The sequence below is a fragment of the Lycorma delicatula genome, chromosome 1, assembly GCF_047948215.1.
Source record: "Lycorma delicatula isolate Av1 chromosome 1, ASM4794821v1, whole genome shotgun sequence".
Classification (NCBI taxonomy): Eukaryota; Metazoa; Arthropoda; class Insecta; order Hemiptera; family Fulgoridae; genus Lycorma; species Lycorma delicatula.
Genome location: NC_134455.1, coordinates 122,137,746 through 122,156,450, shown reverse-complemented (window position 1 = coordinate 122,156,450; position 18,705 = coordinate 122,137,746). Strand labels below are relative to the sequence as shown.

At 27.5% G+C, this 18,705-nt stretch overlaps 1 protein-coding gene across 1 annotated transcript; it reads left to right on the top strand.

Annotated features, from left to right (window-relative positions):
• The first annotated feature begins 9,475 nt into the window (after positions 1 to 9,475).
• On the top strand, positions 9,476 to 18,242 carry LOC142321799 (trypsin-7-like). Its single transcript, XM_075360202.1, has 6 exons — positions 9,476 to 9,617; positions 10,116 to 10,234; positions 12,402 to 12,484; positions 14,411 to 14,660; positions 17,465 to 17,605; positions 17,976 to 18,242. Exons 1-6 carry the CDS (start codon positions 9,575 to 9,577, stop codon positions 18,138 to 18,140), a joined length of 801 nt encoding a protein of 266 aa, XP_075216317.1. The 5' UTR covers positions 9,476 to 9,574; the 3' UTR covers positions 18,141 to 18,242.
• Positions 18,243 to 18,705: the final 463 nt, after the last annotated feature.

Below are 18,705 nucleotides of genomic sequence, written 5' to 3'. Positions count from 1 at the left end.
TTGTATTTTCATAACATCTAGTTATTATTTCATTATGAACGGCATTTAAACCAAATAACAAATGTTTTTTGCAACGATAAATAACACGATAATTTACAACGATAGATATGGATCATAATATTGCAATAACAAATAAATTTAATTTCCTGTGACTGTAAAAATGATGTAATACAAAGAAAACAGCTATAAGTTAATAAGTTAATCATTCTCTTATTTTTCAAAGGATATTTTCGTATATTTTCTCCTCGTGTGATTTCTTGACATATTAGTTAGCTGTTGTACCAAATATAGTTTTTAAATTAATATAAATTTGTGAAATGGAAGATGTAATTTTTAATCCTCATTTATGAACAGCTAGACGTCAGTTTAATAAATCAATAAATTAACTATTCATCAGTCAGTAAAAAATTATTGTAACAAGTTCCTGCTTATTTATCACTTTGGTTTGCTTACAGCCTGAGAAGCTTTATAATTATTTCAAATATTGCATTTTCTGACCTGTTTGAGAGGAAGATTTTTATAACAAATAATTGAATAATTTTTCTAATCACAGTACTATAGAATATACATTATCAAGATTCGTATGGACAGTTTACATACCGTCTATTGTGATTAATTATTTACCAATATTCTATAATTTTATTAAAACATAAATCAAGAAAAAAAACCGTAAAAATAATATATAATTAACGCTAAGATAGTAATTTATCGCATACGATTTATGATTACTTTAATAGTTAATTGTAATTATAAAAATCTTCTTTGCTGTAAATGGACAGTTAGTTATGGTCTTGTTTACGACTAAATCCGAAAATATATTTTTTTCATATTTCTTTGTATATTGTTTAATATAACTTTTATTTTGCTATTAAAATTAAGAATTTACGCCAGAAAATATATTAAAAGTAACTGAAAAACGTATTGGAAATAATATTTGGGAATTTGCAAATCAACTGAAACGATTCCTCTACAAATTTACTATGAAATTAATAGAAATTAAATATTGCCTTGATGGAGAGTGACTGACGGTTTATATGAATGCACGAATGTTTGTGAAGACATGAGTCAACTCACATACAAGAGATAACTCCGTTTTAGTCAATTCCTAAGCGTCTTTTAAATCTGTTTTCCTAAACTAATATTTAAACTTTTGAATAAACAAAATTTAAAAAACAGAATTACGAGTCGTTAATGAGTCGTTTATTGGCAAACAAACGACTCATTAACGACTCGTAATGATATCGAAAAAGATTAATCGAGGAATATTTATCAGGTAATTCAAAAGGAAAACATAAAGCAAAACATTCAATTTTTATTATGAAGTTTATATATTGTACATATTGAATAACTAACTAGTTTCTTGTACTGATAGTCATGAGATTTAATAAGATACTTTCGCGAGAAAGTGCAACAGATAATACAACTTCTGCGCAACTTACATAGGGTGGGTGTACTGAGTGCAATACTATGTACCATTCCCCAGGGTCCCAAAGGTCGTTCCGTCTATGGTTACAATGGAAACAACATAAGATTACGTATTTTCCTTTTGAATGAGGATTTAAGTTCCCTAGAGGCAATATAGTCTACGCTATCAACAATTCATTACTACAGATATTTGTCTCTTTTACCTAGAGAAAAGATTAATGAATGATGCATTAAAAATATAACCGGTAAAATTAATTATTTCCTCTGATACTATTTTATTTCTTTTTCTGATTGTTCCCTGAATTCTTTCGAAACCGTTTGATTTAAAAAGGGAGCTGTAGAGATTATTTCATTTAAGCAAATCTCCTGATTAACTTTCGCAGAATATTATCATTGCTCAGTTATATCATTATTATTTTCTGTAAAATAAAACTAAACATTTCTATCATTTTTCGATGAAGTTATATTTACTTGTGTGAATAAATAAATAATACACTTATACATGAATGTGTATAAGTGTACACAACACTTATACACATAAAAAAATTTATTTAATTTGTTTTTATATTCCGTATATGTATACGGAATATCTAAAACAGTAGGCTGTCTATACGTTTTCGGGTACTTATATGTCAAAATTAACAAAAAATATCCAACAAAAAATATTTCTATTTCCTTCCCGTCACCAATTTTTTGTTAACTAATGAAATATTTATATCTCAAAATCGAATTGTGGGATCAAAAATTTTAAACACTTTCACAAATTTCCAAATGACTGCCAAGTCAATTTTCAATTCTTTTTACCTCGGTAATTCTCAGTTTTATCAAATTAATTTTTTTTCAAATATGTTGAGCATTTTATTGAAAAAAAAAAAACAACAATTCCCGAGTTGTAAATATTTTGAAAATAACCAACTAATGACAGAAAATATTTGATATAATTTACTGCCAGATTTCATCTCCTCTTTTATTAAGTCAAGTACTTGATTATGCTATTAATTGAATTACTATTAATTATTTTCATATATTATTAACATTATTAATTTCTTTAATTAATTTCAAAGTATGTAATAGTTTTTCAAGATAAAAGTAATAAAATATAATTACTTGAGAATATCCAACAGTTTTATTTTCAAAACGACAATAATTAAAATCATTTTAAGATAACTTAATTTTATTTTTAAAATAGTAGTAATTATTATGATTGTTTTAAAAATCAATCAAAGAGGATATTGAAAGTTTTCACCGTTAGAAATTGCACAAATTTTCTTAAGTAAAACTTTTAAGAGAAAATCTTAACCGCTCAAATTTCCTTGTAGTATTCCTTACTTGATTAAAGCCATTGTAGATTTTCAGATTTACATCTTGAATATTAAGAACTGGAAAAGAATAAACAATATTTTTTAAATCACCCCAGAGTAGAAGTGAAGAGGGTTTAAGCCTGGTAGCTGGTTGACTGGCCATCTCAACCTATCAGTTTTTCAGGAAAAGTTTCATGGAGGTAATCTATTTCCAACAAACTGAAATGTGCTGTGTGTTTCACCATGATGGTTAAATTAAATTTTTTCTTATTTCCACAGGTAGGTATTTCAACATATCTGGAAGATTATGTTTAGGGATAATAATTATGTTAATTACTGTTCTAGTAGAAATTATGGTGATTCTTCTCACTCCAGATTTGTTGGTTGTGAATATTTGTAATACTATTCCTTTATGGTTTATCTAATAAATGCTTTAACTGCAAGTATAATATTGGCAGAAAAGAAGGCTTCTTCGTAATCTTTCTTTGAAACTAGTAACAGACAATTCTTCAAGAGGAATCATCGTAGTTAGCCCTAGTACGCTCTGAACATTTTAATAGTAAAGATGGTAACCATTGAACGCTTTAGTGTGTGCAATTTTTTTTTTTACTGTGTACCATTTACATCATATTTTATGCTTTTTCTAGATTCCTTCAACTGTCACCCGGAATCTTCAAACGAATTAGAACATGTTCTTTTCTCCTATATCAATAGTACACGTATTTCATGGCCTCCCGCGGTCATGATTCACTGAACTAAATGAACTTTTTCCCTAAGCGGTGTCTTTCAAATTTTCTTCCTTTGCCAGATGTCTAATAGGAAATCAGTTTTTATAAACTCTTCTTCCTCTGCCCTGTTGCAGTTTTTTCTTAAACCGTAAATTAAATGCATGTCAAAAATTTCATCTAAAAATATACTGAATATTTCTTACAGTAAAACTAAAACAAGAAATAAAAGACGACACAATACACTTTCTTATTTAGGCAATGCCAAACAAACACATACAAATAAACATGAAGTACGATTTACAATCATATAATTTTACTTTAAAATACATTACTAAACGTTTAGGCTTATATGAAAAATAAAACTTCAAGTACCAGTAATTGTATACTAATATTTAAAATGCTCTTGAAAATTAAAAAAATTATCTTACTTTTAAAATAGTAGATATTATGTTTTTAAAATTATCTTTACTTTTTTTTCATTTTAAAGTTCAGGACACTGTAAGACAAAATGTTTTAGTAAAACTGATTAAAATTATGTAACGGATATTTATGTACGGAAAATTAATTTTGAAGTTGTGTAGATAAATTGAAAATATTTTTGTTAATATTGAAAGTACGTTAAAAGGTATCACACATTTTGCGATATAATTCTCTTAATCATAAAAAAAGGAAAAGAAAAATATTTAATATTTCTTCAATTAAGAGCATAGTATATTAATTATCTGAATAGAAGAGGAGATGAAACCTTGCAAAATTACGTCATGCATTTACTTACGTATCAACTGATTTTAAAAATTAACTGATTTTTTATTTACGATAAAATGATTAACATGTTCGATATATTAAAGATTCAAAAATTGACGTGGCAGTCAGTTTAGAATTTTTGAAAATGTTTACACTGTAATTTATTATTTATTGAACAAATTCGGGATAAATGTGTGTACAAAATATTATTATGATTCCTCAGTTCTATGATATGATAGAAATTTTAAATTAGTGAACACAAAATGGTAGAAAGAAGGAAAAGAAGAGTAAATCTACAATTTTTGTTTACTTTCACCCGTAATACTCGAAAATGTACAGCAACCGCTATTTTAGGCACACACACACACACACACACACACACGCGCGCGCGCGCACATACACACTATTTCAAATAGTTTACGAAGTAATATCACGTAATTTTATAGTTATTTTTGTTGGACTGAAATATGAAATATGTACTACCCGGAATGGTTTTTCGCACCTTCCGGGCAAAGAGGTGGGCGGAGTTTAATTCTTTTCACCAAAATTAATTATTTTTTTCGGGTTGTCAATTAATGTAATTAAACATTACCATTGCCTTTTAAGATTTTTGTTGTTATATTTATAGCGGTGGTGGGTGGGTTCCACCCCTTTGAAAATAATTTTAAAAAGATTCCCCCCGAGAACCGTATACATACCTGTAAATAAAAATACGATGGGACTGATAGATGTTGAATAATAAATGGGGTAACTTTTCAAATGATCACCCGGCATCGTATATACGCATATACATATTGATATTCATGTCGGACACATGTCGATTTCCCCTTCTTTTTCCTATTTACGTCTTGTAAACGCACACACACACACACACACACACACACACATACACACATATATATATATATACTATTATATACTTCTTGTAGTTCCATTATCTTAATGGAAATTCTTACTTAAATACAATGTCTTATATTTTAATGCAATAAAATTATATCAGAGATGAACTTATGTTATAAAGAAAGACCAGTAAAACATAAATTTTAAATACTAAATTGCTACTGCAAAAGATGGTCGTTCTTATCTTAATTTTATCCTTAGGGATTAGTTTTCAATTTGTTTTCTTTCCTAGTTTTAAGTTTGTTGTTAGTGTTGGCGTCAAGTTCGGCGATTCAGCAAGGAAGAATCTCTGATGCGGATAAAAGTTGTTCAGTGTTTTGTTTTCTTCGTTTGTTCTTTCACTGAAACTAATTTTTGTACTACCATTCAGTAAAGTAGATTTCAGAGATCACTTTGTTCAGTAATTACTGTGTATATTTATACATGTTATTTAGGAATTCACCATGTTTTATTTAGTTTAAAAAATACAACTATCATAAAACAGAGCATTTTCCCAGAATTTTAAAATTGGAATTTAAAACTTTTTTCAATTGGAATTTTACTATTGGAGGATAATTTTAGATTATTTCCTAAATAAATGAAATAAAAATCAATGATAAATATAATTTTTTTATTCAGAAAAATCTATCATTTTATACCCAGCTTCATAAAGTATCACATAACTCAAATATTAAAATTTCTTCTACAGAAATAAAAAGATTCCTTGTATATATTTATTTACAATAATCTTAGATAAGAATAAATGAAATAATGTTTTAGAAAAGAACTAACACACTCAAAAATTATCAGATCTACGAACAAATATATATGAAAAATATTAGACTATATTTATATGCTGTTTGGTGATTGAAAACGTCAAAAAAAAAAAAAAAAATTAAAACGGCTTTTGTATCTAAAAATACTTTCTGTTTGTCAATATAAAATTTATATTTCTACCAAAGAAAATACTATTGTACTTATTTTATTTTCCTATGTTTGACGATTCCGATTTTTAAATATATTATTAAATAGAATTGAAAAATAAAAATAGACTTGGTATATATTATTTTGGGGTTACTTTAATCTATTATCAAGAAAATCACTTCATACTCTCTAGTCATGTAAGTGAAAGGATGATAGATAAAATACTCTCGATATGGTGTTTTTATTATCTATGTTATGACTGTACTCTTAAGGAAAGAGTATTTGAGTTACATGAAGTAACAGATAATATTTTAAACATTCTGATTATATAGAACAAAATTTTTTTAAAGCGACAAATTTAATAATTACAATTTATTTTATGGAAAAAAACAAGGTTTCTTAAATCTAAATTGAAGTAGTTTATGATTAACAGAGTATAATTTCTCATTCTTAAATTAATTGAAAATGTTTTTTCACATTTATTTATTTTTTCGTTTGAAAGAAAATTAAACATTTTCACTGTCATCCTTTACTTAAAAGATAACCTACATTATACAGAAATTAATTTATATTACGCTAATTTTCTTGTTATTATCAATTAGAAATATTAATACAGCTGTAGTTTCTCGTTCATCTTTATTATCTTAACTTAGAATAACTTTCTCAAGTTTTAAGAATTTAAAGAAAATAAGTATATGTAAACATATAAAATAATGTATTATTATTTCACTTTAATTGTATTATTTACTTTTAATAGTTTAAATTTGTTATGACTTCATTCATACTTTTAAAGCATTAATAATTCTTTGAAATTCGCTCTTCAGGTGATGAATTATCTATTAAATGCGTAATTTTTGTTAGTTTATTTTTTATTTTTTTTATTTTTTTCAGAATAAACATCTTCTAACTGAAAAATAAAATATCTCTCCGATGTTTTTTTTCAAATAAAGAGTTATACGTTCCTGTAGAACGACATATTTATACGATTACCCAACAATTTAATTTAATACGTATGTAAATATACGATAAGGTATTTGTGTCTGTTTCTCGGAGAATGATTTTATTTTCCTCTAAAACATGTTCTAGACGAGAAAGAGTACTGTTCAGCGGTTTTCCTCAATGTCAGTCAGGCGTTTGACAAGGTTTGCCATGTATTGTTGCTCTATATACTGAAAAAGATTTAACCGCATGTTTTCTACGTAGTGGTGAAATCTTACCTAGAATACAGTCATTTTCAGGTTAAACATGGAGAGGATTTGACGGATTTGTTCTTTATACAATTAGAGGTTCTCATAGGAAACTTTTCTCATAGGAAGAAGTTCTCTATACTCAAGGAAGCGTTCTCGGACCCATCTTGTATTTTCTCTTTACGGCTCAATTGCCAATTACGGCAGATACCATCGTTGCAACGTTTACTGACGATTCTACAATTTTTTCTGTTCACGAAAATCCGGCTACTGCGTCTCGTTTTATTCAAGATTATATCACTATCCTCAAATCGTGGCTTACATTTTGAAAAATAAAAATAAACGTAACAAAATCAAAGCACGTCACGTTCACCCTTCGTAAGGAATATTGTCCTCCTGTTTTTATCTTCAATGTTCTGATTCTGAAATCTCAGGACTGTAAATATTTGGGTTTTCATCTTGACCAACTAACTATTTACTTGGGCGAAACATATCAAATCTAAGCGGAAACAGTTGGATCTCAAGTTTAAAATCATGTACTGGCTGATAGAACATAGATTTTGACTTTCAGTAGAAAGTAAATTATTGATTTATAAATCAGTTTTGAAGCCGGTTTGGACTTACGGGCTTGAATTGCAGGGTACAGCGTGCAACTCCAGTATTGAAATATTTTAACGCTATCCGACAAAAATATTGCGAAAAATTCTAAACTTACCCTGGTACATAAGCAACAACCTCATGTATAATGAATGATCTTAAGTTACGAACCGTTCGGCAGGAAATCTCTCTGGTGAGCTTACAATATCAAAATAGTTTGGATCGTCACCCGAATTATTTAGCGGTCAATTTATTGGATAACACAGTCTGTCATTTTTCAAGATTGCTAAGGAATGATGTTATTGGTTTGCCTTATCGTTTCAATTAGGTGACTTTACAGTCTGGCTGAACGGAGTGTTCTAATTCATTTCATTTCTTTCATTTCGTTGTTATCGTTAAGTCACCAGCCGCTTGGTCTTTAACTACTTAATGTTTGTTCAAATGTAGATCTTATTTACGTATTCTTCAATTATATTGCTGAACTGGTTTTAAAGTTGCTGTATCGTTATAATAATAATTATAAAAAAATAAAAAATTTCCTACTATAAGTTTCAGGAAAAAAATATTTTGTCTGCAATTTTGATTCGAAATTCTTTAACTGGGTAATACGTATGAATCAACTGTTTTCTGCCTGTAATATTAAAATCTAAATGGTGTCTCACGGTCGGAACAAACATTCATTCATTTGTTTATTTAGAATCGATGATTAGATAATATCGATTCTGATTCCGCAGTTTTCTTATCAAAACGAATGTTCATATTTTATTTATCCTTTTTTTTTCAGAAATTAACCTAAAATATGATGTTTAATTTTAATTTTATGTTTAGTTTTATCGGTTACGTTCACTTAGAGAGTAGCAATAATAATTAATTTTTAGTTCAGTATTTTAATTTGTATTCTATTTTTAAAGTAATGGAATGTTATTAAATCTGAATAAATGAATCTATTATTGGGTAAATATAAAGCGAATAAAGAAATGGTGAAAGACAAAATAGGTAGCGAAAGTAAATAAAAACTGAATCCGTGGACAGTTTCATCGTAAAAATTTCGTATGATTAGATGCTTTTTAAACGGCAATAACAGACTGTAGAATAAAAGCAACATTCAAGAAGACAATAATGGGGGTTTTTGAAAGATTACACAATGTATACCTATGAGAAGTATCAATTATACAACATAATTAATTTTTACAATAAAAGTGAGTAATTTATACTCTCATTAAAGATTTTTTTTTTTTTTTATTTATAAAATTATAAATTGAATTGAATATTTTGCAAATGTAATAGCTTCTTTTTTCATTTTTTATATATTTTACAAAAATTTTAAACATAACATACATTTTACTTACTTAATTTAAAAAAACAATAAACAAATTAAATAATAACGAAGTAATTGTTAAATATCTAGAAATTAAAAAACTATTGTTTATAATGATATCATAAACAATTACGTGTAAAAATTGCATGAGAAAAACAAACCAACATATATTAAATGGTATAGTGTAACCTCTTTATTGATTCTTTATAGGTTACCGATTTATCAGTATATCTGTTTTTAAAAACTGATTCTTGTGCAAAACGATAAACGAATGAAAATACATGAATTTATTCATTTTCCAATAGCAACGATTCGTTTTTATAGTTAACACATTTTCATTTTTTTAAGTGCTTTTTATTTCTTATATCAGGTGGCAATATGACGACATTCAGATTCAAGTATGGTAGTTACTGATAACTGATAACCCTATAAATAAAAGAGAGTAAAGTGAATTTAGCACATGAATGAAACATGTTTGCGACTACAGTTCTAGGAATTTCATTCATATCATTAGGTATGTTGTGACAGAATGTAAATTTGTGAACATTGTTATAGTTATAATTTATTTTATATAGACTAAATTAACATTCTTTTCATTTATATTTTTAGTATAACGATTTTTTTTTGTAGGATAATCCAATGAGGAAATAGTTATTCATATCTTTTATGGTCACCTACGCTGGCGATAGATTTTCATTCGTTGCCGGTCAATACTTTGAATAAGTTACCTTATAAATATAATACTATTATGTAAACATAAAATATTTATGCATAAATGAAAATAATGTATATATTTAAATAATTATAAATTAAAAAGGAACTCTATATGCACCAAGACTACTATAGAAATCTGAGTATTCCAATAAGCCATTAATAGTGTTTGATATTGTCATACTACGAAATGGTTACAGTTTAAATAAAAAGGTAACAGAAGCATTTCGTTGAATATTGTATATTTAAATTCTTAAGTAAATAGAATTTTTAATCAAACCTCTTTGGTTATTATTTTCAGCTGCAGCACATGGAATTCCCTTCTTTTCTTTCCAAAATACTGATCCAGATTTAATGAATTATGGCTCATTCGGGATAATTAATGGAACTGAAACTGTTATTAAAAAGCACCCATATCAGGTATGTTAGAAGTGTGATTTAGTTACCGGACAATATTATATATATTTCTCTGCACATGATATTTATTTATTTAACGTATGGCACCAAAATACAACACCAATTACAATCTAAACTTACAAACAAAGATTTAACAAATTAATATAGGCTACTGATTCTGGAGTCGCCATCAGGAAATCTTCAGGATTCCCTTCCTAAGCTGTCCTAGGGCAAATTTCTGTGATGTGTTTAACATTTTGATTTTCACCACACTCACAAAGGGGAGTCGGCGTTTTACTCCATTTATACAGGAAATAGGGGCATCTACCATGCTGAGTTCGTATTTTGTTTAGCGTTGACCATGTCTTACGTGGCAAGTCAAAACCCGGCTGCCTTTGAGTAATACATGGAATTCGGTTATTCTGCTTTGTGGCCCATTCTTGACGCCAGGCGTCAGTCATGATAATTTATACATGATTATTTTATAAATAAAAATTATTGCTCCATAATCTAATATTAATAATTGGAATCATTTTTCTTTTGTCAATCATATATTGCGTGTTTAAGGGATTACCATAATTAAAAAAAAAATAAAACGAAAGGAAAATAAAATTATTCGACTACTCTTCTTTGTTTAAACATACGCTCGTACAAAACGCTAACAATAATTTTAAAACGGTAACTTATTAATATCTCATCTATTTTAATCAACTTTTCAAATGTTGGGATGTTTTTAACCGTAAGATTTGGAAATATTAGTCGTATTTTCACGTAATAGCTATTTGACCCATAATTTAAAAAAATAATGATTTTATATTGAATGCTAGGTTGTTTAATTTTCTCTCAACAAATAATCAGTTACTGGTATTTATGTTAGTATGGTGGATTTGGATTTAATAACAAAATAAAGATATGATTATATCAAAAAATATTTAAAAAAATTGTGAAAGAAAAATGTATATGTGCTAAGAACATCAAAATAGAATAATGAAACTGTAAAAAAAAAAAAAAAAAAAAAAACATTTAATTCAATTGTTTCATTTCATTTCAATTCATTTTTATTTGTATTTTAAGGTTATTCTATCAGAAATATAAAAATCATGATTTTTCCTTAATTTTTATTGTTTAGTCGTTATTAAAGCAAAGAACATGTTTATAATTCATCCAAGCGAATTTCTACTTAAATTTTTATTATATGAGTATATCGAAAAATTGCCAGTTATAATTTATGAAGAACATAAAGTAATTTATGAGTACTTATATCTACTAATAAAAATTAACAGCAGAAATAAGAAATTAATTTAAGGAATGCTGTACACTAACAAGATGATGCATCAAAATGTAACATAAAAGAAATAAACTTTTTCTGAAGTTCAGAATAACTCAATGAAATATATAATTAAAATAATAATTTTTTGTGCTAAATTTTTTTATCTCACATGAATTATTTTTCCCTACGATGATGGGAAAATTTTCAGGTTTTCATTGTGGGGGAATTGATAACTTTAACTTTTACATTATAAAAGTACATTTTTTCTACCACCGTTGTAATCATTGAAATTAATTCCGTAGCGTTTATTTTAAAAATATGTCTTTTTTGGCCTTGTAAATATCTGTCATTAACACTAAATATTATAAGTGTTGTTGAGAAACATGTTTTCTTTATTTTATATAATAAAATATAGCTGTGTAAGTAAAATAATTGATAAGAGTATTCTTGTCATTATTTATATTTGTTGTATTGCGAGAAAACATATTCAGATTTTTAAAAATTGTGTTTTGATATATTAAGAAAATTCATCCATTGAACAGCTAAGTTCAAATGTATTAACATAATGAGAATGCAAATTATTTATTTGTTATTTTATTATTGAGGACTTTTATCTAATACCTTTGTTCTTTATCGCCATCGCATGGATGTTATAACAAGCATTATCGTGCAAACAATACATGGATTTCTTTGTCGTACACTGATGTTATTAAACAACCAGAATACATAAATATTTAAGAAATCCTCATTTTTAATTGCTAACAAAATAATTTTGGATATATTTTAAAGTTAAAACAAATAATATCTAGTTATTAGGAATAATTTTATAAATGTGTACATGGTAGATATGCAAATTAAACACCTTTAGATAGATTATAGTCAATTAAGATGTACCAGGTTCATAATAAAACTCTTTTTTAGGCGGCAATTTACTTCTACGATACTTTTGTGCAATCCGGTGCCATAATAGATAAAAAGTGGATTTTGACATCACCAATACCACCGTAAGTACTCTTTATCTTTAAACGGATAAAAATATTTACAGTTTTATAATAATAAATACAGACATAGACGTAAGCATGATAATATTTGCATGATTTCCAATTCTACAAATCCACAAAAAAAAATTAAATATTAGGTAACTAATATTACGTTATGATTATTTTTATAATAAAATATAATGCGTTTAGAATAAGAGAGCTAAATTCTTGGGCTGAGATTCATCATACAACTGTGTTCTCATTGGATGAGAATACATAAACAGACAATTGTAATATTATCTTTTCGTTTCATAGAACGTCTTATTTTCATTTACGTATTTTTTTCCGAATGTTTAGACATTCCAAAGATTCTGGATAGTTTAATATGCTGTTTATTATTTGTTTTCTTATTATGCTATCCTTTTTTTTACGTTTTATTAAAACAACATTTATATATATGTAATTTAAAGTTAATGGAAATAGTTTCATAAAAATATGTCGTAACGCAAAGAAAATTTAATTTTTTAATAAAACTATAAAAAAATTTACGTTGATAAAAATTACGATTTGATATTTTAATTAGAAAGAATTTAATCAAATTAAAATTTTTTTGCTTTCTTTTTTTTAACCTCCGGAAGCACTGTTAGGTATTGCTAAGATGAGATGAATGATTTGTAGCGTGTGTGAAAATGCCATGCCTGACCGGGAATCGAACCCGGTCACGCATGAAAGTTAAATCAAATTTAATTTAATCTCTTAAGAGATTAATTAATCATTAATCATAATGATTATAATATAATTATAATGATTAAGTTGAATCATTCCTTAAGGCGGTTTTCCGTAGAAAATTATATTTTATATTTTACTTTATTTCTAAGCCTTTCACGACTTTTTTCATGTAATCCTAATTCTTTAATTTCATGCCTGAAAAACGATTTAAATATCGTCTTTTTTCTTGGTAATCAAATGAATAATTTCTGTTCCCTTTTCCCCACTGGTGAATTAATGACGGCTGAAATAATTGAGGAAGAATTTTTAACAATTGCAAGTACGTTACAAACACCAAAATTCATGAATTTTCATCTACTGCAATTAAATGATTTTTGATAACTTTCCAGCTTGTCCAGAGATTATGTTGTTCTTAGCTCTGATGCAGGGTAATGAGGGTAAAATTATTTCATAAATCCAAATGTGTGTTTCCTCCTTACCTAATTTGCTTTTAGATTATATTTCTGGAAATTTGTAGATTTCACGTAGGAGTTCTCATCACCGATTACGCTCACAATCAATACGGTTTTTATTGATCCATTCTTCTTCCAATAATTATTTTTACCTTAATTAATTACTTTACCTTTACCTTAAATAATTAATTACTTTTACCTTTCGATATGTTGAGCACATTTCATGTACTCAACATATCGATTCCAGTAACTAGTTGTTTGAGTTAAAAAATGCCTTAATAAAAGCCGATTTTAATGAAAATATTATATTGGATGCGGATTTATTTGCATTATTTATTGCCAAATAGAAAATAATATTATTAATATATTTTATTTTCTGTTTTTTTTTAGTAGCTAACCTACGTTATGAGTGGAAAAAACTGTTGAAGTGCTAATTTTTGTATCCTCTTTAACCTTTTCTTTTTCAAAAAAAAGGAAAATTATATAATAGTCGAAACTGTTTGGTGTATTTTACTAATGTTACTGATAAAATAATACGCGTTATTCAAAAATGAAATAATGCTTTTTTAGTTTCAATTTTTTTTTTTGTCTCATATACTTTCTTAATTTAAATTTGCTTAACAAATATGAATTTATTTTTTGAAAAGTAAAAGAGATTATTTCCTTTTTTTCATCTGAATAAAACATTCGAAAAAATTCTTATTTTGTATAGAACAGGGCATTTTAAAAATTTGAAATCGTTCTTACATCAGAATTGTTTTTCTTTCAGAACTGTTTCGTCTAGTATCACCGTACGTGTTGGATCTACAAAACTAAGCGAGATGGGTAAGGATTTGAAAGTAGAAAAAATTGTGCTTCATCCTGATTTCACTGCTGGAACAAATCACTCATTATCTCTTGTTAAACTTACAAGCCCTTTGAAATTTTCTAAGTATATACGGAAAATAACAATTGCCTCCGAAACACCTCAAAATCAAAGTACTGCTGTACTTACCGGATGGGGATCAACTGACGAAACTGTAAGTAAAAAAAAAACGTATTTTAAGTTCAAGCGTGCACATTTCCCAGCTGAGTCATGGCAATGTAAACAGTGATTATGTTTCTACCGTAGAGGATATGTAAATTTTTATTTCCAGTCACTTTTATGGCTCTAATTTTGTGAAAATATAAATGTTTTCACTTGTTAAGATTACGTCATCTACTCTATTTCAGTGAGATCTGCGTTCTTTTTAACAACATATTGAGCTCAGTATATAGGAAACCAGTTTGTAATTAATATCCTTATTCGCTTGTTTATTCATCATATATTATAATTAGTTTGGAGTAAATTTTTGGTTATTTTTAGAATATCTTTGCCGTATTTCGGAAATGAATTGTGATTCACAAGAGGTAATCTCAACGATTGCAGTAGTGAGGTCAAAAAAAAATATTTTTTACCCGCACTTAAATTTTTTAGGTGTGTGTAGTTAAAACTTATTGCCTAAAATCAATTCATTTGCTTGCTAAAAAGAGCAGAGTAGTAGCAAAATTTATATTTAGAGTTATTTGCAATAATTTAGAATAAATTGGTAAATGATTGCAAAAAATAAATATACCTAATTCCTACGAAGTTCTTAATCTGAGTGATTTCAAATGAAATAAAAAGCTGGTATTTTTCAACTTAACCACATCACTGTATTTCACCAATGCATCAATCGTCAGATTTAGAAAATTCCAATATGATACAGATATTAAAAATGCCTCTTGATAATACAAAATTTAGCTTAAAAATGTTTTTTATTCATAACATTGGTAAAATAGACGGAGCATACAGGAAAGTTAAGGAAAATTTTGGAGTACATAAATTGAAATCCAATTATGTGTTAAACAAAGATGGTACACCGATTTATAATACGAAAGGTAAAGTCGATAGGTGGGTGGAATATATTGAAGAGGTATACGAAGGAAATGAATTAGAATTAAATGGTGTTACAGAGGAAGAACAGAATTTGAAGAGGATGAAATGAGAAACAATACTGAGATCTGAATTTAGTAGAGCATAAAAGATTTGAATGGCAGACAGGCTCCTGGATAAGACGGAATACCTGTAAAATTACTGCGTAGTGCAGGTTAGGAAGCGATTGATAGATTATATAAACTGGTGGGTAAAATTTATGAAAAAGGGGAAGTTCCGTCAGCCTTAAAAAAAAGGGTTATCGTCATGATACCAAAGAAAGCAGGAGCAGATAAACGTGAAGAATACAGAACAATAAGTTTAACTAGTCTTGCATAAAAAATCTTAACTAGAATTCTATACAGAAGAATTGAGAGGAGAGTGGAAGAAGTGTTAGGAGAAGATCAATTTGGTTTCAGGAAATGTATAGGTACAAGGGAAGCAATTTTATGCCTCAGATTAATAGTAGAAGGAAGATTAAAGAAAAAAAAAGCAACATACTTGGCATTTATAGACCTAGAAAACGCATTCGATAACGTAGACTGGAATAAAATGTTGACCATTAAAAAAAAATTAGGGTTCAAATACAGAGATAGAAGAACAATTGCTAACCTTTACAGCAACCAAACAGCAACAGTAACAACTGAAGAACATAAGAAAGAAGCCGTAATAAGAAAGGAAGTCCGACAAGGATATTCCCTATCACCGTTACTTTTTAATCTTTACGTAGAACTAGCAGTTAATGATGTTAAAGAACAATTTAGATTCAGAGTAACAGTACAAGGTACAAATATAGTGATGCTACGATTTGCTGATGCTATAGTAATTCTAGGTGACAGTAAAAAGGATTTAGAAGAAATAGTGAATGGCATGGATGAAGTCCTACGCAAGAACTACCGCATGAAAATAAATAAGAACAAAACAAAAGTAATGAAATATCGTAAAAATAACCAGGATTGACCACTGAGTGTAAAAATAGGAGGAGAATATATTATGGTGGTAGAAGAATTTTGTTATTTGGGAAGTAGAATTACTAAAGATGAACGAAGCAGGAATGATATAAAATGCCGAATAGCACAGGCAAAACGAGCCTTCAGTCAGAAATATAATTTGTTTCAAAAATTAATTTAAATGTCAGAAAAGATTTTTGAAGGTATATGTTTGGAGCGTCGCTTTATATGGAAGTGAAACTTGGACGATCGGAGTATCTGAGAAGAAAAGATTAGAAGCTTTTGAAATGTGGTGCTATAGGAGAAAGTTAAAAATCAGATGGGTGGATAAAGTAACAAAAGAAGAGGTGTTGCGGCAAATAGATGAAGAAAGAAGCATTTGGAAAAATATAGCTAAAAGAAGAGACAAACTTATAGGCCAAATATTAAGGCATCCTGGAATAGTCGCTGTAATATTAGAGCGACAGGTAGAAGGCAAAAATTATGTAGGCAGGCAACCTTTGGAATATGTAAAACAAATTGTTAGGGATGTAGGATGTAGGGGGTATACCGAAATGAAACGACTAGCACTAGATAGGGAATCTTGGAGAGCTGCATCAAACCAATTAATTGACTGAAGAGAAAAAAAATTATTCATAATTAAATTGTAACGATTAAACTGAATTTTGGGATTTAAATTGAAACTTCATTGATACTCATTTGCATAACTGGAATGTAAGTTTTGAGAGATTTAACATTATTCCGGTTTTTTTATATTATGAATATAAATTTACTACCACTAGTTATATATTTTCTACTTGGCACTGACTGAAGCCTATGTTTATTAATATTACTCTTAATCTATACCGATACCTGAAAAGTGAACTGTAAATTTTACTCGTATTTGTTAAGTTAAAACTCATGAAAGGTAATTGTGAAACTTATATATTTTTTTTTTCAGAGTTTTTTACCCAGTAATGTTCTTCGAGAGGATAATTTATCCATATTAGACAAAGAAACTTGTAAATCGGCATATATTGCATCGTTGATTTCACAAACAACATTCTGCGGATTTAATTCCAATGGCGTGTATCCATATTTGGTAAGTGTTGATATCTCCCATTGGAAAAACAAGTTATGTTATTTTTATTTTATAAGAGAAATTATTCCTATTAATATTAAATAAATATGTCCGCATATATAAATTTTCTGACATGTCATTAATCTGAATTTATTTTATCATTATAACTAACATTGCTAAATTAAACAACATTTTATTGCGATTTATTTTATATTAATTCATCAAATATTGAAAAAATAATTATTAATTTAAAAACAAGGATCTAATTTCAATGTAAAAAATTTAATATTGTTCGTTGCTTAAATCTTAATAATTTTTAAAATACATTTCTGTAATTTTTATAATTATTATTTTTATTATAAATCTAATGCTCTACTACTGTACTTTACAGAGTGACGAAGGTGATCCCCTCGTTCAAAAGAAAAAATTAGTTGGGATTTTTATAAGATTCACTGGGTATTCAACTGTTTGCATCGATGCAAATTACTGTCCTGCAGTTTTCTCAGATGTTGCTAAGTTAGAAAGTTGGATAAAACTCGTCATACAGAACGAGTAACGCAAAGGCATTGCACGACTTTCAAAGATGGTATAAAATATTTCTCATTCATGTATTTGTAAATGGAATGGCTCAATAAAAATTAAAATTAGGTAAATATTATTTTTGTTGATATTTTATTTCTTAATTATCCGTCAGATTTCAATGGATAATGATTGTTAAGTATGAAGTTGGAATGTATTATCGTATAGCTTTTAAGTCTGTCGTAGTAATTTAGTTACTTAGATAGTAATTTTTTGGATCTTTTGTCATTACTGCAGATATTAATACTTTATATCATCTAGTATCCAAAGTTAAATTTTGTTCTAACCCCAGATGTGTAAAATTATTACATACGCTATTTTCAAATTGGAGACCTTTAGAAAACTTTACAGGTATTCTTTTGAGAGCAAGTAAAGCAAGGTACTGTAAATACAAAACTATTACTTATTTAGAAAAACTAAGAAAATTAATAATTTAAGCAATATAATTACATTTACAGAATAAATAAACATATAATAAGAGTAAATATAAACTAATTTTAGTTTTGTATGAATTTATTTTGTTTTCAAGAGTAATGTAATTT

Coding starts and splice junctions, on each gene's coding strand:
- LOC142321799 (XM_075360202.1), top strand. CDS start 9,575: ATGTTTGCGACTACAGTTCTAGGAATTTCATTCATATCATTAG. Junction 9,618..10,115: donor AATTTCATTCATATCATTAG/GTATGTTGTGAC, acceptor TATTATTTTCAG/CTGCAGCACATGGAATTCCC. Junction 14,661..17,464: donor GGGGATCAACTGACGAAACT/GTAAGTAAAAAA, acceptor TTTTTTTTTCAG/AGTTTTTTACCCAGTAATGT.